The sequence below is a fragment of the Anolis carolinensis genome, chromosome 4 (assembly GCF_035594765.1).
Source record: "Anolis carolinensis isolate JA03-04 chromosome 4, rAnoCar3.1.pri, whole genome shotgun sequence".
NCBI lineage: Eukaryota > Metazoa > Chordata > Lepidosauria > Squamata > Dactyloidae > Anolis > Anolis carolinensis.
This window is the reverse complement of record NC_085844.1, coordinates 209,303,041-209,326,975: the sequence shown is the minus strand read 5'-3', so window position 1 is coordinate 209,326,975 and position 23,935 is coordinate 209,303,041. Positions and strand designations below refer to the sequence as shown.

General features: G+C 38.6%; 1 protein-coding gene across 4 annotated transcripts in view; it reads right to left on the bottom strand.

Moving 5' to 3' along the window:
- Positions 1 to 7,922: 7,922 nt before the first annotated feature.
- hipk1 (homeodomain interacting protein kinase 1) overlaps positions 7,923 to 23,935 on the bottom strand; it is a 59,777-nt gene continuing 43,764 nt past the window's right edge. For 2 of the 4 annotated variants that reach the window (XM_003220560.4, XM_062979694.1), the window contains 6 exons: positions 21,872 to 22,014; positions 20,378 to 20,560; positions 19,751 to 19,966; positions 18,638 to 18,870; positions 15,404 to 15,540; positions 7,923 to 13,556 (listed from right to left, as the gene is read on the bottom strand). In XM_003220560.4, the coding sequence (XP_003220608.4) occupies positions 13,086 to 13,556; positions 15,404 to 15,540; positions 18,638 to 18,870; positions 19,751 to 19,966; positions 20,378 to 20,560; positions 21,872 to 22,014 (1,383 nt within the window). In that variant the 3' untranslated portion in view covers positions 7,923 to 13,085. The remainder of the gene's footprint in view (positions 13,557 to 15,403; positions 15,541 to 18,637; positions 18,871 to 19,750; positions 19,967 to 20,377; positions 20,561 to 21,871; positions 22,015 to 23,935) is intronic. The other 2 variants (XM_062979693.1, XM_062979695.1) reach the window with 1 other exon arrangement.

Here is a 23,935-nt window from a genome sequence, read left to right as displayed (position 1 = left end):
TCTAAGCAGATAATATAAGATTATAAATATAGAGTCTCACTTATCCAACAGAAACAGGCTGGCAGAACATTAGATAAGTGAATATGTTGGATAATAAGAAGGGATTCAGAAAAAGCCTATTAAACATCACATTAGGTAATGATTATACAAATTAAGCACCAAACATCATGTTATACAACAAATTGGACAGAAAAAGTAGTTCCATGCACAGTAATGCTATGTAGTAATTACTGTATTTACAAATTTAGCACCAAAATATCACAATGAATTTAAAACATTGACTACAAAAACATTGACTACTAAAAGGCAGACTGCGTTGGATAATCCAGAACACTGGATAAGTGAATGTTGGATAAGTGAGATTCTACTGTAATATCAAATAATTACTGTGGTAATCCAGTCCAACCCAATTCTGCCATGGAGGACACAATCCAAGCACTCCTGACAGATGGCCATTCAGCCTCTACATAATAATGATGATGAAGATGATAATAATAATAATAATAATAATAATAATAATAATAATAATAATAATAGAAGCATAGAATCCAAGAGTTTGGAGAGACCCCTAAGGGCCATCCAGCCCAACCCTTTCTACTATGCAGCAGGACACAATCCAAGCATTCACAACACATGGACAATGTATAAATACTATACAATACTACACAGGGACATAGACCCCCCTCTACCCTCACTACTTTCAAAGTACACAAACAACCAAATGCATACTAAACATAAAGACAACCATACAACAGACATTCAATACCACCACTACCTCAACAAGTTCTCACCAACACCACCAGACAACGCCACAGCAAGGCATGGCCGGGCACAGCTAATATATTAATAAAATCCACAAAAGTTAAACCTGCAAATATGTAGAGCCATTGTAATGTCCAAAAGGACAAATGACACCATCAATGACTTTTCCGTCTTGAGACAGCGATGACAAGGAACTGAAACTGGGAAGCATCCAGTGAACTCTGCAGAAGAAACTGGAATCAAGATGCTGAAACATCTTTTGAGCATCATGTGATGTGTCTCCACTTTCTCTTGGGACAAAGAAGAACAGAAGGAATTATTTATGCCAAGCTGTGCCCCAAAAGTAACCAGCTCTATGCATGCTGTTCCATTTCCATTCTCTCAATAGCTATTTTGAGTTGTGCAAAATATAACTTAAGTAGCCCTGCTGTAGATTTTGGTTACAAAATATAACTTGAATAGGCTGTAAGAAGCATTTTACGTCTTCCCCCAGAGAGTTATTGCTCTTTGAATTCATTTGATCCACATAGTTTGTTTTGGGTCATTAGTATGTAAAACAGCATGAGAATTGGACTTAAGGTCTACTCTAAACAAAGCAATTCCATTTTCTGCTGTTTTGCTTTTTGTACTTTCGTATTAACTCAAAGGATCATAGTGCCATCTAGAGGCTGTGCTTATTTCCTGCAAACTTTTATAAACATTCAATCCTATTTAAAATGTCAATAAATGTTGTAGCTCAATAGTACTTTTAATAATATTGCTTTCTCTGAGGCTCCATCTATATTGCCATATAATGCAGTTTGAAACTGAATTATATGATGAGTGTGGACTCATATAATACATCTTCAAACTCTATTATATGCATGGGGAGGTTAAGCAGAAGTTGTGGCTTCCGGATAGATTTTTAACCTCATTTCTTTTCACTTTATGTACAAAGACAAGTTTTCTCTACTTAACAGTCAGTCAGTCAGTCAGTCAGTCAGTCAGTAGCCTTTATTTCGGTCAATAAATCATTGGCTGAAGTTAGGTGAAAGTAGAATGATGGAATGCAACATTTGAATAAATTACGACATCACATATAACTTATAGTTAATGATAACAAGGATCTCTGTTCATTATCAGATGGAAGACTAAGCAGGAACTGATTACTGATTAGTAATACATTTCTTAGGTACTCTTTGTAACACTCTTGGCACTTACAGATTTTTCGTGAAGCACTTGCGGCTTTTTGCCGCTGCAAAGAGAAATTTGGCCACCTGCTCTGTTACCCTTCTGTCAAGATCAGACAGTAAATAAATGCAGTATCAATTTAGGGTTCTTCCTGGCCACTTGGAGAGTAGAGGGGAAATTAACCTTAATCTGTCATCCCTGTAAATTGTACAGATGAAAAGTACATGTATTACAGTTTCGACTTTACCCTCCCCGCAAGGGCATGCTCTGTGTTTATATTCAGTTCCCTTGTATCTACCCTCTAGTATGGCTGATTTGAGTGCATTATATCTGGCCCAACTGAAAGCAAGGTGAAATTTTGGAATGTTTACATTTTCTAAATATGTGGCACCTCCCAAGGAGTTAAATGTTAGGTCTAGACTCAGTGGGGAGCATGTGGAGTGTGATCAAGTCATTGTGGCCTGTTTGTCTATGTCACTAATTCGTTCTGCTAAGATCTTCATAGTCCTTTTATACTCAAAACCCCTCAATATGTTCTCTGAGAACCCCATCTGCCTAAATTTGTCATTCAATGCTTTGATTTGGTGGGATTTGAAGAGGTCTTTCTGAATCAAGTATGTATATCCTGCTTCAGGCCCTTTATATGTCTTATCAATCCAATATCCTAGGACACATCTCCAACCTATTGATTCCAATGAGGCTGTTCCTGATTTCAGTCTTAAAACAGCAGATGGAACACAATTGAGGACAGCAAATAGGTTCCTGAGAAACCCTGATTGAACTTGTTCTACTTTGGATGAAAAGCCTGTGATCCAAACTGGAATTGCATAATAGTTGGGCTGTTACCTTTACTTGGAAAACCTTTATTGCAGCTGGGATATACTGGCCACCTTTTGTGTAAAAAAAGTGGATTACAGCTTTACTACTAGATAAAGCATTTTGTACTGACTTTTTTGGTGACGGCACCAGGAGCCAGAGGCCTGGAAGGTCACCCCTAGATATTTAAAGGTGGAAATTTGTTGTATTGAATTCTCTCCTATATACCAGTTATGCCTGGCTTGCTTTTTTTTGAGAAAATCATGATTTTGGTTTTACTATAGTTTATCTTTAGCTGATTTTTCTCACAGTATTGGTGGAATGCCCTCAGCACTCGCTTGAGTCCTACCTTGGTGTAGGATATGAGGGCAGTATCATCAGCGTACATCAGTAGGGGTATATTGGTGGATACAATTTTGGGGGGATGTCCATTTGGTAGAGAAACATGGGTGGCAAAGTCGTTCAGGTATAGATTAAACAGGATAGGGGCTAGGATACACTCCTAACGCACCCCTCTATTGACTTCTATTGGGTTTGAGAGGTTGCCTTGTACACCACATCTTACTTGTGTTGAAGTGTCTGAGTATAAGCTCTTGATCAGGCAGATCAACCTTTTGTCAGTTGTGGTCTTCTGCAGTTTTTGTTACAGCAAATTTCTTGGGATTGAGTCAAAGGCAGCTTTTAGATCGATAAAAGCCATAAATAGTCCCTTGTAGGGTTTTTTAAAAAATATTTTTCAGCTAGGTGGTTTAAAATGATACAGTGGTCTATGGTAGACCTCCCTTTTCTAAAGCCTGCCTGTTCCTCACCTATTACATTTTCTGAGTCCAACCAGTCTATGAGCCTGTTATATAGGTGGCGAGCATAAGGTTTGCCCACCACCGAGAGTAAGCTGATGGGATGGTAATTCGCTGGGTCGTTTTTGTCCCCTTTTTAAAATGTTGGGATTAGAATAGATTTTGACCATGAGGCAGGTATTAGGGCTGTGCGGTTAATATGTGTGAAGAGGGGGGCCAGGAAGGCTGTCTACCATGAGATGTTATTTTTTAGAAATTCAGGTGTTATTTGATCTGGCCCAGGTGCTTTGCCATTTTTGAGTGATGAGATCAGACTTTTTATCTCCCCACCAGTCACTGGGGGCCATTGTGGTGTGTCTATGGTACTGATAGAAATGACTGCATTTTCTTCCCAATCTCTTCTAGCTGTTTCTTCATTTGATCCATATAGTATAGTGAAATATTTCTCCCATACCTGTGCTGGTATATGGCATTTGGGGGAGATTTTCCCAGTTCCCAGGATTCCTGTGACCAGGGCCCAGAATTGCTTGGAGTTGTTGTTTAAGGAAGCATCAACCAGGGCATCCCATCTTCTATTCATTTTCTCCCTCTTGTTTCTCACTAACGTGGCTTTATATTGTTTTTTGATAGTATTGTACATTTTGAGGAGATTCCGGGAGTTTTCTGTTCTATAAGACTGATATATTTGGTTTAGCTTCTTTTTTAGTTTTAAGCATTCCTTCTGAGTATCTGTGGCCCCCTCTCCTTGGCTTTGGGTCCTAAGTCTGCCTTTTGAATGTTTCCCTGGGACAATTAATTCATTGGTAAGTTGTGTGTACTTTGATACTACTTCCTCTGCACTTTCTGTTACTGCTATGATCTTTCCCATCTCTTCCAGTATTGTGGGATCTGAAGTTGCTGGGGATTTGTTTTGGTTTTTTTGTGCCCCATTTAAGTCTATTTCATCTTATGTCTAAGGTGGATTTATCTAGTGTTGCGGACTTAATCGTTCCACATTGGGAAGACCTACTGTGTAAGAAATCGGGAGATGGTCACTTTCTGTTCTGGATACTGTGGTGAAGTTCTCTATATATTTATATGTGTGACTTGCTACCAGTACATAATCTATTACACTGCTCCCTCTTCCTGATATATAGGTAAATTATATATAACTCTCAAATTTAGGGTCTCCATTTATTATGTTTAAGGCTAGTCTCGTTGTCATCTGCACTAAGCATATCCCAGATAAGTTTATCTTGTTATCCTTAGATTTCCTATCAATCTTATTTAAATGGTCTTCCAACTCTTCCAGAAGCCAGAACTTAGAGGCGAATAAGGTTGAATTATCCGGTCCCAGACGCGCGTTAAAATCTCCTGCAACAGTTAAGTTAGATTTTGGAAAGCGCTATTCTAACATTACTATGTATTCTTCCAGTTCTGCCCAAGTACGGATTATCTCTACCCTTTTGGGGCTGGGGGGGAATATATACATTAACCAGGAGTATCTGTGTAGGTCCGAATTCTATGTGACAAGCCATAGCCATGTGGCTGCAACTGTCGACCGGTTTGATTTTAGCTCCAAGAGAAGTAGACAGCAGAATGGCCAGTCCTGCTTTCGCTCACCCTCTACCTTTTTCCGTTTTAGCTGGGGAGTCAATTATAGTGTATCCATTAAAATCTAGGGGCTCTTTGCTCCATGTCTCTTGTAACGAGATCACATCAAAATTCCTCAAAATTCCCACCCCTTCCTCTTTTCTTCTGGTCTGCCATCCTACTGTTCCAGGATAGGCAGATCAGATTAAGTGATTTTGTTTGCAAGGTTTTCACTTTTGGAAATATTGGAGGTTGCAATGTAATGGACTGAGTGGAAGGTGATTCGTTTTTTACTTTGTTCCTAATAGTCAGTATTCTTCCTTGGGGTGGCTTGCTGGTTCTGTTTGTTGCCCTCTTGTAAGGCTCATCCCCCTTTGCTAGGTCCCCTATGGAATATTCTGGCTCAAGTTGAATTTTATCCCCCCTGGTCATCCTACTAATGAGTTCTGCCCGTAGCAATGTCAATCTGTCTATTATTTCCCATTGGCTTGATTGTGGGAGGCATTGGAATGATTCCAACAGGTCACTTTCCTCGCCTATGTGTAGCTCACTAAAGGGTGTTTCAGTAATGAGCCAATTTCTGGGCGCTGATTCCAGCTGCTTTTCTGGAGGGGGCTGATTTGAAGATTTAGGGGTGTCTGATAGATCTACGAGATTGGCTTCATTACAGTGGGTTTGGTTGGCCGAGAAGAGTCGTTTGGGTTCCTGTTTGAATAGTGGGATTGGGGGGGGGGGGGGGGGGAGAGAGCTGTTAATAAAATACCGGGAATCCCAAACTTCATAAGTTTTTCCTTAAGGCAGCAGTTTGTTGGGTACTTGCTTGTTTGCACATGTTATAACTGCCCGTCCATGTGAGTAGTTATAAAAAAGGTATTTTATCTGGGTTATTTCAGCTGGGCTAATGGCATCGCACTCCACAGCTTCTAACACCCTTAGAAGGTGGCCTTTCCGTTCTGCGGGTGAGAGGAGGCTCTGGGGCTTAGGATAGTTAGTGATCACCAGTTTGTTTGGAACAAGTACCATCTCCCAATCTCCCACCTCTGAAGCATCTAAGTTCTTTACCTATTTCTTTTCATTACTGTTCTTATTTTCCTTTTTCTTAATAAAGACACTTTCCCAGGGATCCTGTATAACTCGTAGGACTCCTAGTTCTGCCGGGTCACACGAGAGGGGTATTGCTCTATTGGCTTCCAAGACATGGAGAACTTAACATATTATCATAAGAGAATGGGTTAAGGGTCAAGAGAAGGACGATGCAAGTAGGGAAATGTTAGTGCAAACTTTGGGGCATTATACAGAGATCAATGCATGTATCATGTACATAGACATTGGCACACATATTCACCGTGTATGCGTATAATCTCCGAACATATGCATGGTATATTTATAATGGCTGAATTTAAATATATGGATTATGTACTAACAGATCCTGAATTTGCAAGATTTGTACAGGTGCAAATTATGGGGGGGATTTTAAAAAGCCTCAAAAAACCTGTTAAGAAGATCCCAACACATGCTCTCCTGTGCTTTGGGGAGTTGTCTAATGGAACTGCTCCTATTTCTACCTGGCTTCCAACCTGTTTCAGGAAATTACTATATTGGCAGTGCTTTTCCAAAGCCATGAGCCTTTGTTTATAACTTGAAAGAGCCAAGAGGCTCTTAGCCCGAGAGCTCCTAAATAACAGCAAACTGTCCACCATAAATAAACACTGAGACCCCTGATGAGTTGCCAACAACTCAACATGCTTAACTTTAAGTTATTAAGCATATATTACATTTTATAATGGTTATTTCCAAGGAAGCAATGTTTTCTCCATGAAGGTCATCAAGATGGCACAAGTAATTCCCAATTGCAGCACAATGTAACACCCTGTCCAATGGCTGTTGGTGAACACCATTTTCACATAGGAAAATGCCCTATCAAAATGTTGAGATACTCACATTGGGAAAGGTGTACAAACAAGACAAGTTCATGATGCATAAGAATCTTAAGAGTTTTCCACATACATTATCTTTCACTTGCACCAGTGGCTGGCATCTTCATAGGTCATGAGAGCCTTTGACAACACAACTAATTTATTCTCATCAAAGGATGGACAAATAGTAAGGCAGCCTTGAAGCAATCAGGAGAGAAGCCCAATAATGATTGAGATACCTAGGTATAATTCCTCTGAGAGCTAGGCTGGCGTAGTGATTTGAGTATTGGAGTATGATTTTAGACCAGGGTTCAAATCCCTTTTGAGGCACTGAGTGACCTTGGACAAGTCACACTCTCAGAGGAAGGCAACAGCAAACCCCCTGAACACATCTTCTCAAGAAAACCCTAAAATTTGGAAATGACTTAAGGATACACAAAGCAACAGGGTTTTTTTTTTCTTTGCCTGCTCTGGGTAGAAACATCAGCAAGCAGTTTCTAGCCAATACACTTTTCCAGTATTTGCAAGCAGGTGTGTGAAGCAGTGATGTGAATGTTCATCACATCTACCCATATAGGTCTGAAGATATGTTTGCATAAGTAATATAAGGGAAAACATCTGCAAAGGCAGGATATTCAATAGTGCTCACATAGTTACTGCTGCTTGTCCCATAACTGACGGCAGTGAATTAATAAGTGGACCTCTCCTCAGGTCTCTTCGGATTTGCATTTCAACGGAGCTTATATTCAGATTTGTTCCTAGGCCTTATTTATGTAAAATACATAAATTTATTTCCCTAATCTTCACAATCAGTTACTACGGCACAGATATTTTTTCAAAGTTAACCATGAGTCAGTTTAACATTATGAGTCAGAAAACAGCAGATTAATAGAGTACAGAAAATTAACCCTTTTTATTGATGCATTGCAATTGTTCTACATTTTACCATATTATGTAGAAAATACTTAAAATACAAGCTACTTTGTAAAACCAAAGACAAACATTGAATCCAAAGATAAACTATGTTTTCACAATGGACCCTTTTCCCATATAGTTAGTATTAAATTTTTTAAATATCTGTATTTCCTTTTGTTAAAATGATTTTTACATTACCCCCTAAGTACATTGGCAATACAAACATAGATCAGTAATTGTCAGAAACTACTTTTATCTAGCGGCTTGTAAAAAGGAAGAGCACAACCAGAAAAAAGTTAAATTCTACACAGTAAACTAGCATATCAAATACATTTAATAAAGTAGGAATTCCATTGCAATATCAAGGATTCAAGCAGAAATACTAACATTACATATAATGCACTGCTACATGTAGTGAGTTAGATAATAGTTCAAGCTGAATCTGAAATCACACATTATATAAAGTTTAGCAACAAACAAACAACTATGTCAACATGCGGCACCATTCATAAGTTAAAAATTAAAATGAGAAAAAGCAGGGCTGTGCCAATCCCAGTCACTTAGAAGCAATTGTTTTGTTTTAATCAAGTCAGAGGTATAAGTACTTCACTGGTCACTTCTGTGCAGACAGTAAAGCTCTGAAGTTGTTTTTGCAGTGGAATATGAACAGTTGTGAAGTGATCTCTCAGTCATGAAGAACAACATTAAGTAACTGGCTTAACTAATCAAAAAGGTGACTAGGTGAAACATCTCATCATAAAAAGACAAGTTTACTACAAATCCGGGCTGCAGAACTGAACACAGCTGTACATATGCAAGTCCCAGATTTCATTGGGATTCACGCAAACACCGAGTCGCATGCGAAAATGCAGCCAAGAATGACACAGGGATTCCAGATTGCTTCAGAAAACCCATCTTCTTATGTGCATAAAAGTATGGTCATTTAGAAATAGGCTGCACAGCTAAGGAGCTACCTATCATATTACATCTCTCTATCCACAGTGAGGCAAGCAAGATATGCACTGGGAAAACAGGATGCACCTAAAGCTTTATTCTTAAAAAGAATGTATAATGTGGCAAATGGGTATTGCTACACCATGAAACCAGGAACTGATATGACAGCATACTGCCATACAAAAAAACAGTAATTACTGTATACAGAAAACAAGGTTTGGAGGACATTAGTCTGACAAGATTCTGACTTCCTTTACGTAGGGACTTCCTTTATGTAGGGATTTGCTTTTGGGATGGCAGAAAGTTCCAAACTCCACCATTTCTGGATACACATTTGCCACCTTATCTATTCTTTGTGAGAATGGGACTTCAATAGGGTAAAACCATTGGCAAATGCTTGGTTCCAGAGCTACAGAATAATCTCTGAAGAAAATCCTTGAAAAGGTCTAGACCTTTAGGGAAATTCCTTTTGGAAACGGTTCGTATCACATAACACCGTGAATTCCAATTACATTTGATAGCATTTTGCATCTGGGAAAAACACTCCCTAAGCTATTGAGGGATATGTGGCTCAGGAGGAGTAAATTGGCTTTGAAGAGCTAACGGTGAATAAGAACAAATTAACTCAGATCTTACTTTGCATTTTTCTTCCAATAAATTGGAAAGTTTGGCTATACTGGAAATTCCCCATTAGTTGTGAAACTTCTAGGATTTCTGTGGTGCGGACTGGGACAAAGACATTTTCTAAAGGGCTTGGCACTAAGCAGAAAAGCATTTTGAGAACAGAAAGCACTGTTGACACCATTGATATAAAGAACTGAAATTCCTTGGTTATCCCCTCATCAATACAAAGGATAAGATTAAAACAGCAAAAAATACAATAAACAAAGGTCCCACACCTAGTCGTGATGTGAACTCACCAGCTTCCTCTATTCCCAAAGGCAACAGATGCCTCATAAAGGAACCTGTAAGGCTTGTGGTTCACAAACTGCTTAGTCCTATTTGAGATGTGGCTTTATCATCAGTTGACCTCACTGGAATTATTATTAAAGCCCCTTGCCTGACTTCAGTGGGGTTAGCATTATTGCCCTAAGCCATCCGACAAGCTATTCATATTGGGGTTAAGCAGACTGTAGCATCTTATCATGTACGTTTCAGAAATGAGTTGGCATTTCTGAATTTTCTGCAAAGTACCAAAATTAATCTTATGATCCAGACTGGACAGAATACAAACTTGGTTTTCAAGGCAGTTAAAGCCTTTTATTGCTGTAGCAATACCACTCTCCAAGCCAGTTTATTCTCCAATCTCCATTTGGCCAAGATCACTGTCTGCGTAATGGCAGTGGTGACAACAAGTATGTGACAGAACGCAGGAAAACAAGCATTTAAAAGCACACCCACCAGCAGACCAGTCCAACTGTGCATTTATAATATCAAGTGCTACAGCTCTCAAGCCTTCCCCAAAGCGCCCCATGTTACTAGTGGTGTTAAATAAAACTTCAGAATATTATGTGCTTTCCAGCAGGCTCTTTGGTATAAAAGTTCTTAACACCTAACTAGTAATATTTTACAAGGAACATCAGTTACAGACCGGGAGTGGGGGGGAGCTAATGTTACAATATAATCTAAGGAAAAGTAATTGCACGTGTTTAATCACTTCTGCAACATCAGATAAACGTCCCAATGCATTCCCAGCACAATACTCTATTAAAGATGCATTGACAGCTAATAATGTAGGTAAAATTTTAAGGGAAAAAAGCTTTACTCCAAACAAAACACCTAGACACATTCCACCTAGACTGAAGTACTTTTAGATTTCACAGACTCAATTGAGACATCTTACCAAACCAGTTAGAGATGAAGAAATATGGCATGTTTTAACTTTCAAAAATGGTTTAAAATCAACCAGTAAACTGGAAATCAGAAACCATGATTTAAACAGGTTTGCAAACCATGGTTTGTGCTAATTATATAGCATGCCATCTTGTTTGTTGTTTGATTAACAAACTATAGCCTCCCAAGGCAGCTGCTTCATATAGGAAGCAGCTGGTTACTGGGAAAGAGGGGGACCAAAAGCAGACAGGTAGCAGATAACATGGTTTAACTATAGTATACTTGAAAACTGAAACTATGGTATGTGTTTTAAACTATGGCTACTTCAAACCATGGTCTGGCTTGATGTTTTAACTGAGCCATCTGTTTCAGTGGGATCAGTTATGCAAGTTCTTAACTTTTTAATTGCAAATAATGGGACTTTAAGAAGTATCCAGCTTTGGATGGATCATACCCATAGCTCATTTTATGTTGGCATTGTAACTTAAAGCAACATGTTTTGCCACTTATTTCTATCTTCAGTTGGATATGCTCAATGAATTGCTTCAGTTCGACGGAGAGTGGAGGGGCTTGCTGGTTCATCATAAGGCAAGCTCACTGTAAACTCTAGTCACACTACATAATCATTAAGGCACTACAATATGGGGTGGGGGTGGAAGGAACATACCAGTCACACATACCTGTGCAAAACAAATTAGAAAGTATCCTTGTCTCTCATGCGGCTCCAATTTGTCTCTCTCAGTGCTACAGTGATGAGCTCTAGACGATTGCATTATATCACATACATTCCAACATGTATCAACTCATTTTGGTTTAAATACAAAGGAACAGATTTCAACTCCAGAGACATTTAAGAATTAGACAAACACTAAGTACAGAGTTCAAGTATAATCACTCCACATTTTGATTACAAAGACAGAACATTTGGGATTTGCAGGAAATTTTTCTTATGTATTTTGTTCTAATCACTATGTACATATTTCATTTTCTGTAAAATATTAAAACACCACCATTACAAAACTTCTAAAATAGTTTTAAATTTAGTAATAAACCTTTAAAATCAGCAATTGTGTGACATGTTTTTGCAATTCCTACATGCATGTACTTTATACAATAAGAGCGCTTTAAATATTTTTTTTTTTTGCCAGCAAGATACCAGCAGGATCTGCTAACAGGAATATAAAAATGTATATATCTGCAGTTTGCTGTTTTGATGAATTCTGGATTCCTTATCTAAATGGACCATGCAGCAAAAGACATGATGGGTAGAGGTCCCTGAATTTCCAGGAAAGGAATCCAGTTCTGTTAAAACTGGAAAACTTATTATGTATGAGGCCTCTGCTCAGGATCAAGTCTGCGGAGACAGACAGGTGATCATATACCTATCTCCTGTTCATTTCAGTGAGGCCTTATCAAATAACGCAGGTCAATGCATTCCCTGCTGAGAGCAACAGTTTTCTGACCAAAACAGTCAAACCATATCACAAACTGTTATCTCACATATCAAGAAGCAAATTCATAGCTTCTGCAATCATTAAAAACATCTCATTTTGGAGACTCGACTTTACAAAGAGCCAAAAACAAAGATTTAAATGAGAAATGCAAACTAAGATTTTGCTACACTAGCATTAAATTGAAAGAATTAAAAACAAGAAACTGGGAAGCAATATATATATATATATATATATATACACATACACACACATTCACACATAAACACACATACACGCACATATATTGGGGTAGAAGGAGAATTAACTGCTTTTGCAGAATTCAGCTATTGCCTATCCAGAATGTAAATTATAAAATTAACTTTAAAATACTAACTCAAGTTTATAAATCTGCCCTAGCAACCTAGAATTAAATGTGCATTTTAGTGGCAATATGGATTTGTGCAAGCTGCTAAAATAATTTAGACAAGTACTAGGCAAGTATAAGAGTTTTTTTTTTTTAAAAAAACAGCATTTTCAAAAGTCCTTGATTTCCTTTTCCTCTCTGATTAACATGAAAACAAGAGCTTTAAATAAATGGGCACAGAATTTTGCTGTTTTTAAAGCATCTGTTAAAATCAACTGTAAAAGCTTAATGTGAGTGTGATCCAAAAGGTTCTGCTCAGTGATAATTTGAGCTTCCCCTTCCCAAAACAGCAGGGCTCCACTAACAGTACAACCAAACTCTGGAGCGCATTTCAAAAGCTGTCAAAAACAAAAGGGAGATGGGCCCCCTTTCATCATCCTTTGATTTTGCAGAAGTTCCTGTTGTGAAACTGTCCAAATACTGCAAATACTATAGATCTCTTCACTCATATGATCAAGTTGGGAATGATTATTGTCAACCTCTGCTCCAAGGACTACAAGTAAGAATATTGATTGATCTTTGTAGGGCTCAGTGGATATCCAGTGTAAATAGCCGATCCTCTGGAAGCACCAATGTAGGACTGGGTGGCAAACTGATGCTGATACTGAGCTGGTGCGACATTGGCGGAGGTGAGCAAGCTGGGCCCCACGCTGACGGGGACCTGGTGCACAAGCGTGCTGGGATGGGTTGTGTATGCCGTGTGCCTGGAGGAGCCCTGAGGGGAAAACAGATGCGCAATGGAGTTGGTGGAGCCCAGTGTGGCAGCAGTAGTAGGTGCGTAGGTATACATGTGCGGCTGACTTGCAGTCGCTGCTGCCAAATGCGGATGTACTGGGCTGCTATGCTGAAACGTGTAGGGAGCCTGAGCAATTGTAGTTGGAAGAGGGGCAACATAGGCCTGCTGTCTTCGTGGAGCTGGGTTCCCACTTCTCTCCTGAGAGGACAGGACAGTTGCTTGCTGGTTCTGGAAAACAAGAGAAATATACAATGGGAAATCATTCATTCATAAGAATTCTATCAGAAGCTGGTAATCTAGAGCTAGGTCAATATGACTGGTGTTTGTCCAAAATACACTAACAGTGAAAGGTAACTTTAGCTTTATGTTCTAAAAGGAAGTTGAAACTCCTTTTCATATACGATGATCCTGCAGCCAAAAATGCTTCTCTGGAAACAAATGATGCACTGACAGCTAACAATGTATATAACATTTTAAGAAAAAACGTTTTACTCCAAACAAATTATCTAGGACATATTTCATCGAGACTGAAGTACTTTTAGGTTTTGCAAACTCAGTTGAGACATCTTACCAAACCACAGTTAAAGAAGATGGCATAATGATTGAGGTTTAAAAAAAAATGTTTTATTTATTACAATTTATTTATTACAATATTTATATCCCGCCCTTCTCACCCAACAGGGGACTCAGGTCGGCTTACAATAAAACGCATATATAAAAAATTATACAGTACAATATAAATCAGTTAAAAAATTATACCTGATAAAAACACATTATAAAATGTACAGTGTAGATATGTGAGATTAGATTACACATTATAAGATAAAACACATTATAAATATAGGTAGACGTGTTCAGTTCAAAAAAAAAACTGAGTCTGTCGACTGAGTTCTTCGTACATGATAATAATTAACGCTGCCAATTATTATTCAAAAGCCTGGCCCCATAACCAAGTTTTAACCTTCCTACGGAAGGATAGGGAGGGAGCCTGCCTGACTTTAATGGGGAGGGCGTTCCATAGGCAGGGAGCCACTACTGAAAAAGCCCTGTCTCTCGTCCCCGCCAGCCGCACCTGTGAGGCTGACGGGACCGTGAGCAGGGCCTCATCTGACGATCTTAAGCTTCGAGGTGGGTCGTAGTGGGAGACATGTTCGGACAGATAAGCTGGGCCGGAACCGTTTAGAGCTTTATAGGCTAAAGCCAGCAACTTGAATTGTGCTCAGTAGCTAATCGGCAGCCAGTGGAGCTGGCGTAACAGAGGAGTAGTACGCTCCCTGAACGCCGCTCCAGTTATTAACCTGGCAGCCTCCCGTTGGACTAGTTGAAGCTTCCGAACAGTCTTCAAAGGCAGCCCCATGTAAAGTGTGTTGCAGTAGTCTAAACGGGATGTAACAAGAGTGTGGACCACCGTGGCCAAGTCCGGCTTCTCAAGGTACGGTCGCAGCTGGCGCACAAGTTTTAATTGTGCGAAGGCTCCCCTAGCCACCGCTGAGACCAGGGGCTCCAGGCTCAATGATGAGTCTAGGATCACCCCCAGACTGCGAACCTGCGCCTTCAGGGGGAGTGTGACCCCATTCCAGCACAGGCTGTAACCCTATACCCTGTTCGGCCTTCCGACTGACCAGGAGGACCTCTGTCTTGTCTGGATTCAATTTCAATTTGTTGGCCCTCATCCAGTCCGGCACAGCGGCCAAGCACCGGTTCAAGTCAGCCTGATGCTGTAAACTCTCGACCAAAAGCTAGATACTGCTACAACTAAAAAAGCCCTCAGTATAGAGAAGAGGAAGAAAAATGCTTTTTGGCATATCATTTATTATAGAATGTCCTCATTCAACTGATGTACAGCACTTTTTCAATCTACATGAGGGATCTAACTTTGTTCCAGAATACAGACATGAAACAGAATCAGTTGCAGAATTCAAGATAATTGAAGCATCTAAAAATCTCTACCAATTCTCTTTATCTCACTCTGCATTCTGAGAGTTCTACATTACCTGTGTATTTTTACTAATTCAGTAATTAGCCACTGCCTCAATTTCACAGTGTAATCCAGTACACAGAACAGGCCGTCTCACCTGACTAAGGTTGAGGGGCTGTACACCATTTGTAACTACCCGGTGTTGCCGGTATCCTGTTGGGGTGATACAGCATCCAGACGTTTGTCCATTCACAGATGCCACTGGTTTAGTCTTGTTCAGGCTACTTAAGACACCTGTAATGATAATAATAAAATTTAGTTGACATTCTGCATAACAATATATTATGTGTGGTTTGGATTCAAAATTGAGACCCAAGGTAAGTTTTTGAATAGGCCCACTATGGTTTCTGGATCCTCCTCCTGCTCTCCACAAACAGCAGACCCATGTTTGGAAGTGCCTTCAGGTTTATAAATGCTATGCTATTAAACATAGAAAGTAACATAATATGGACACGTGCACACACACATTTGAAATAAGCCTTGGCAGGACAGTCATAATGCTTTAGAAATATTTAATTAAAATGGCAGAGAGGAAACAGAAAAAGTAAAATGTTTTCAGCATCAGGTGCTGCTTTTCCCATAAGGTAACATCATCACACTGTTTGGGCTTCTATTTAGGCTACATAATATTATGATGTCATTCCATTCACTGTGTAATTTATTGATTGGAAAATTGTCTTCCTTATCAAAACTGAAGCCAGAGACAGAAACAGCTAGTCAAAAAAGCAGGCTAAAATGGTACAAACTAACTCCATGTAGAAGAACTAATTTTACAAATGAAAAGTATTCTTAACACCGAGTACAGTAGAGTCTCGCTTATCCAACATTCTGGATTATCCAACGCATTTTTGTAGTCAATGTTTTCAATACATTGTGATATTTTGGTGCTAAATTCGTAAATACAGTAATTACTACATAGCATTACTGCGTATTGAACTACTTTTTCTGTCAAATTTGTTGTTAAACATGATGTTTTGGTGCCTAATTTGTAAAATCATAAGCTAATTTGATGTGTAATAGGCTTTTCCTTAATCCCTCCTTATTATCCAACATATTCGCTTATCCAACGTTCTGCTGGCCCGTTTATGTTGGATAAGTGAGACTCTACTGTATATAATTTTATGAGCAAACACAGATTACCTTCCAAACTGGCCAGAAAACACTAATCCACCTTCAGGATTTTCAAATAAGCAACTAAAGTGCACAGTGACTGTAAATTTCAACATGATAGCTCCTCTACTTATGAAACGCATACTAATCAAACATCTATAAGACACTAGCTGTGCCCAGCCACGCGTTGCTGTGGCAAAATGGTGGTGGTATTGGTTAAACATTGTTATGGAATTTTTATTTGACATTATTTGTATTTTTAATTAATTTTATTGTAACTTATCTTTTTTATTTATTATATTTTATTATTTTCTTGTATTATTTTTAGTTATTTTCTGTTATTATAATATTTTATTGTATTAATTTTTAGTGTTTTTAATTATTTTTAGTGTTTTTATTATTTTTATTGTATTAATTGTATTTATTTTATTTTTATTCTTTTATTATTGTGTTTTTATTATTTTATTATTTGTATGTATTATATTTTATTATTTGATTATATTATTTTTATTTGTTTTTTTAAATTGTATTATTTTATTTTGTTTTTTATTTTGTTTTTTGTATTTATTTTATTATTTTTGTTTCTCTTTGTATTGGGTTGCTCTGAGTTCTGTGGTCTGCCTGGTCATGTTCCAAATGTATTCTCTCCTGATGTTTCGCCTGCATGTATGGCAGGCATCTTCAGAGGTTGTGAAATGTGTTATAACAAAAGGAAGTGGGGTTTATATATCTGTGGAATGACCAGGGTGGAAGAAAGAACTGTTGACTGCTTTAGGCAAGTGTGAATGTTGGAATTGGCACTTAATAGTCTTGTAGCTTCAACGCCTGGATGGTTCCTGCCTACCTGGAATGAACAAAATGTGGCTCCCAGTATTAAAAAAAATCTGTGAAATCAGGACAGTTAACTAAAGAACAGCACTGAGCAATCAGGGAATTCCAGACATGATTTACTGAGGGCCAGCTAATATCTCCCAGCAAAGGATTCCTCTACAGAGCAGGAAGTAGGCAGGCCTTGAAGGTGCAAGGGCATTCAATGGTAATCAAGGTGGCCAAGTGGAACATTCACAGTCACCTCCGACAGATAAGAGTTGTCCCATCCTGGATATCATTGGTGAGATAGAAATAAACATCCCACTTGTCTGTTTTCAAACAGATCTCATAATCTCTGAGGATGCCTGGCATAGACATGTATGGCAGTTTGGCAGCAGATAGGGTCGTGAGGGAATGTGATGTTTAATAGGCTTTTCCTGAATCCCTTCTTATTATCCAACATATTCAGTTATCCAATGTTCTGCCAGGGTGTTTATGTTGGATAAGTGAGACTCTATATTTATAATCCTATATTATCTGCTTAGAACTGGATTATATGAGGCTCCTTCTACACAGCTGAATAAAATGCACACTGAAGTGGATTATATGGCAGTGTGGACTCAAGATAATCCAGTGCCAAGGAGATAATATAAGATTATAAATGGGTTATATGGCTGTGTGGAAGGGCCTTGAGTCTACACTGCCATATAATCCAGTTCAAATAAGATAATCTGTATTTTATAGGCAGTGTGGAAGAGGCCTAAGTGAGGCCTAATTTTGCCTGTCCCCTGGGCTGAGTAGGTTGCTAGGAGACCTAGTGGGCGGAGCTTAGCCTTCTAACTAGCAGCAATTGGCTAAAAACAATTATTCCTCTCCCTCTAATTAGGACTTTAGTTTTCTTTTCTTTTTGTCGTCAGAACCTAGGGGCAAGGATGGTGGATTGTGCTGCCAAATTTCTAGGTTCTGAGGGTTGTACTTTTGTTGTTTAGTGGGAGGGGAGGACACCATTACTCATTTATATATATAGATTGCTTGAAAATGATAAGACCTCTGACCAATATTGTGAATCGGCAAAAAGCACACCTGCTTTATTTGTATTCTGAAGGAAGAGGAAGAGGAAGAAAATAATGATTATACCATACTATATTTCTTCCTCCAAAATAAAAAAGTTTAAAGAACCTGAAAATATAAATACACTGTTTTGAATAATATCCATCCTTTAGCAAAGTTGCAAAATTAGTTTGTTTGTTACTGTGTTTCCCTTCTTCCAACATTCCAAATGACCGATTTAACAAAACTTGCAGAGAAAAAAGTTTACAGATTATACAAATGTACTTCCAAAGAAAAAAAAGACTGAAATAAAAATTTACTTGATGATAAGACATGGGATTTTGTAGGTAACTAACATTACCTGAGGCCTGGGTGGCTACAATACAGTCACTGAGCTGTGTTTTCAGAGGCACAATAATGGTACGGGAGCTGGAACTGTCATTTGCCACTCTGCCTGTCTCCAGTGCGCCTCCGGTGCTCCTGAGTGTTGAGAGTGCATTTGACGCATAGGGACTATTCAGTGAAGAGTCTGAATCAGGGGAGTCATTAACTGTAACATAGCTGATAACATTCGATCTCTGCTTTGTGCCCAAGCTGAAGAGAAAAACATTATTTTAATTTATTATTACATCTTAAAAAAATGCATAGGAGACACACAGAAAGGAGAATGTCACTGTTTGCTGAGGTTCAGACTCAATGGAAACTCCACTGCACCTTGAAAACTCAAAGGATTTAAACCTGGATTTTGCAACTTAAAACTAAAGCAATTTACTCACTGCATTAAACTGGCTTAAAGCATTTCCTGAAATGTAGGTCCCAATTTACACTTGAATAGGAAGCCCACAATATTCCATTCAGTGACACCAAATGCATGGCTTCACAGTTCAGGCAATTGAATTATTATGTTACTTCTCTTAGCTAATACTCATATTGCTACCGGCTTCCCCCAGCCTAATTTAACCTATCCCTAATTTTTTCTCCAAGCAATTTTCTATAGCGTTTGTGGCTACAAGGGACTGCAACATTTTCATTTAGTACTTTTTATTTAACTGTTTTTATGTCTCCTTACTGGATTTTAACTCATATAATGTTTGCAATAACCTATATAAGGCATGATTCAGTTTCCATGCATGACCATGACTCACTGTGGAGATCCGTTTAGCATCAATTCAGACACTTCTGCCTAAATTAGTGCCTTGCAAAGTGTTCAGTTAGACTGCTTCAAAGTAAGTGTCCAAAAACTACTTTAGATCACTGGCCCACTTAACTCAGTACTGTCAACACTGACTGGCAGAAGTTCTCTAGATTTCAGATTGGTTTTTCTTTTCCCTAGCTGAGGCTATATCTGAGAGCATCTGTTCAATTCTATACATGCTCTATCATGAATCTATATGTTCTGACACTTTCCTAATTCCCAATTGTGGCTTACTCACGGAAAATCGTTAAGAAACTGAGAACCATCTTAAGTCACTACCTTCCAGGTTTGTATTTGTTATCCTCCTCTTCATCAGTGTCACTGCGGATGGTGATTACACTGACTGGGGGGCTGGGAGTGTCTGGAATAACAATGGGCTGGTGCTGCTCCTGCCCTGGAAGGACAGCATTAGAGGAGGAAGATGTGGCACGCAATGGACTGCTCCCAATGAGAGAGTAGACTTGAGATGGGATGGCCTCCAATGTAGATGTAGGCCTATGGGAAGATATAATGATGGTTATCATATACAAATCTATCTATCAACAGTATAACACAACCTACATTTTGATGGAATACCAGTTCATTTTCAACAGGTAATTTACTCATTATTATAAAAGCACATCAATTAAAAAATTGCAAGATGCCTGTCTACTGAATGTTTCAATTACTGAAAGATATTCTGTGTCTTCAGTGGGCTGCTTATATTAAAATATTGTTACAAACACCAAAACAAGGCTACTGTGCATGGCAGTCTTCAGATAACCAAGACCAACCTTACCTAAGACTACTTGTTTCTAAATTTAACTTTATTAAAATATTACAGAATGTTTCCATGCTTCTAAAAGCATTATTTGTACATAATTATCTAGAAAGGATATCTCAATGTCACTAAAAAGGAGTCCATACTTTGTGGCACTATGGGATGGTGGTTTGTTCTTCTTTGCTGGCACGGCATTATTTTGCTGCTGTCTCACGACATGGGCCACCCCAACATTCAAAGGCTGGGTTGTAGCCAGAGTCACATGGTTAGTCAGCAAAGATGGCTGCTGCATGATCGTGCTGTACTGATTCCCATGTGAATGGGCATTTCTAAAGAAAAGAGGAAAATAGTATGGAAAAATCTGTTATTATTTAGGCATTAAAAAACAACAGGCACAGCATTTCAAAGAGGGATATTCAACTAGTATCTATACCTTGGGATTCAGTTTAGGCGAGGATATCTATAATGTTCAGCTGTCTTTCATATGAGAGCTCCTGTGCCTCACCAAACTACACACCCCAAAATTCCATAGGTTGTAGGCATGGCAGTAAAAGTAGAATCGTAGACCATAATCATATAGTATGAAGGGACTTTTACTATTTACTTTACATTTTTAGTCAGGAATTGTATATACTTGAAAAATACTGTTCAAATAATGCAACATTATGTTGACATGAAGCATTTATGGTCTATGTATCTCTAGTTAGTCTTTCCACAATTTGAACAAACTTTGGAAACCTGTTACTATAATTTATTCAAACATTGGAAGGTCCTTCTAATTGGAGACATTTAAACAAATGCTATTCAAAAATGTGGCCAATGGACTGCCACCAGTCTAAAAGTCACTGAATGCCATTCCCTGGAGTTTCCAGGAAAAAGAGACAACTGTGGTTAAATGCCTCAGGTGTGTGTGTGTGTGTGGGGGGGGGGGGGGAGACTGTTCGTTCACACACATATCTCTGCCAATAGCTTGAGATGCTCTGATCTACATGGTGCAATCCCACTGAATTCTTTCCAGCAACCTCACATCATGTCATGAGTTATAATACTCAGGTCACTGTATGTAAAGTTGTATTTAACATGCATTAACTATCTTTTCACTGCTGCATGCTAATCTCTGGGGGGAAAAACAAATGATGTTCCCATTACAGTAGAGTCTCACTTATCCAAGCTAAACGGGCCGGCAGAAGCTTGGATAAGCGAAAAACTTGGATAATAAGGAGGGATTAAGGAAAAGCCTATTAAACATCAAATTAGGTTATGATTTTACAAATTAAGCACCAAAACATCCTGTTATACAACAAATTGGACAGAAAAGGTAGTTCAATACGCAGTAATGTTATGATGTAATTACTGTATTTACGAATTCAGCACCAAAATATCATGATATATTGAAAACATTGACTACAAAAATGGCTTGGATTATCCAGAGGCTTGGATAAGCGAGGCTTGGATTAGTGAGACTACTGTATTTAAATTTTACAGAGTATCAAATACTTATACTATTCAGAAAGATAAAAATTATTTTGGTTTTGATCCACCAGTCTGCTAGCACTGCTAGCAAAAAGGCAGATAATTAACCTGAAATCCAGCTGTACTTTTTACATACAAACTGGAATTATCCTTTATAAAAGATTCACCTCCAGTCAGTCAACTGCTGGTTACTTCCAATTGTCTCTGGAATCACTGCTGTAGGCTGGACAGAGTTGTGCAGGGCAACGCCTGGAATTTGTTGCCAGGTAGAAGGCAACAAGATCTGCTGGGTCCCTCCAGGCCAAGCCTGCTGCAAAACAGCAAACAGAAAAATTGACAATTTACTAAGATTAGCTTTTTAAAAGCTGGGGAAGAAAAATAATTTGTTCAAAGTAAAATATATCAGTAGTCTATTAACTTGCAGAGATAAAAACATGTGACTAGAATGTGGTGCATACTTTTAGAATGAAAAATTGACAAGGAATGCAGAGCAAAAGTGCTCTGTCTGAACTGTTTATATCACAGAGCCTCCTATGGAGGAGCTGGAGCCTCATATAATACTGCAGAAACCATATGCAAATGTATCTCTTCAAAAGCTCAGCACAAGAAATGACATTTGGAGGAAACAGGTTCTTAAACTGCAGGATGAGCCCTCCCTGGGGACCTCAGGACATCTGGAGGGGAAACCCATGTTGTATCTCAGATGCAACTGATGCTCATATAAGAAATAATTGTGTGAAATTTGTCCTCACAGGTGGGTCCAAGGCATATATCCAATTGTAAGTTTTAATTATAGCAGACTTATTGAATCAACAGCATTGATTTCCTCGGGTCTTTACTAACTGGAATAGTACATGGATTCATGCTCACCATCTACTTTAATACACTAAACTACAGATCCATGCACAAAGCTGTAAGCTGAATGCATGTAGGTCACACAGATAATGTTTCTGCTCTTACTTGCATATATATTCTGGTGCAGCACTGTAAGGAAGCAGAATTTCAGTAAATTTCTTCTACAAAGATACAGTTTTATATGCAAAATTAGACATGCTTTAACCTAGTTGGCTTAGGCACACTGGACTAGGCAAGATATTGGGACTCTTAGTCTACAATTCTGTTGGTACACATAACTACAATGATGTAGTAGCAGCATTATCTTTACAGAAGTGATCACAGCGGGGTAAAATGGCTGCAGGTGATGACAATATTCCAAAACCTATTCCAAACAGTGAACTAATTGCTTCTTTTTTTGACCCAATGCCAGGGCATACTGCAATGTTGCTTTTAAAACAAGGCAGTAGGAACAGAAATATTTTTTCTAAAAGTAACCTCCCCTTTAACACAAAGGCTGCACCCTAAACAGAAGACAAACTCTTCCAAGAAAAAATTACTCTATGCAGGAGGATGTTCCCAAAATAAAGTTCTGCAGTAAAATATTTCTAGGCTACAACATACATATATGGTCTTATTCCCTATGGTTCAAACTGTACAAATATAAACACATGCCAAACTGTAAAAATATGAACATATGCCATGTATATTTCTGCAAGTAACAAACTCATTCATAATAAACACTGGTTCCAAACATGAAGCCTTCAAGCAGAGAACTGCTAATCCCTCTGCCAATACAAGCGGAATAATTAAAAAAAGGAGAATAATGTTAAAAGTCACACCATGCTTCTTTCCAAAAGCCAACACCTGCACAAGACAAAGCAGAGTTTAATACAGTGCGAGATCTAACGTCCCACCAGGAGGCAGAATCGGGCCTTCCAAGCGACGAACTGTTTTGACAGAGGAAGGACAAAAATATGCAAAGCTTAGCATGGCTAATGCAAACTTAGATGAAGCAGCAAAAGGGAGAAGTGTTGAAAGCACTAAAGGTGAGCACTTCAGGCAAAAGACTATTAGAAGCCAAATTCACAGAGAGAAAAGAAGGATCCAAGCAGGTTCGTGGATTTAGTCAGGGGAGGAATAATCTGTCATTGCACCATATAAATAAAAAATAGCAGAGGGTGCAAAATTCAGCAATCTAAGAATCTCAGGTTTAAGTACTATTTTAAAGTAAATTTTTAAGCCCTATGGGGTGCAAAGATGTTTGAAAGCACACAATGCCTGGGGAAATCTTAGAAGAGTGGGGCAAGCATACAAGGAGTTCATGTGGTCAGTGCCTTGCAGAGCTTGTCTTCCCTTCTCAAGAGCAGAAAGAAAATTATGCAAAACCATATATA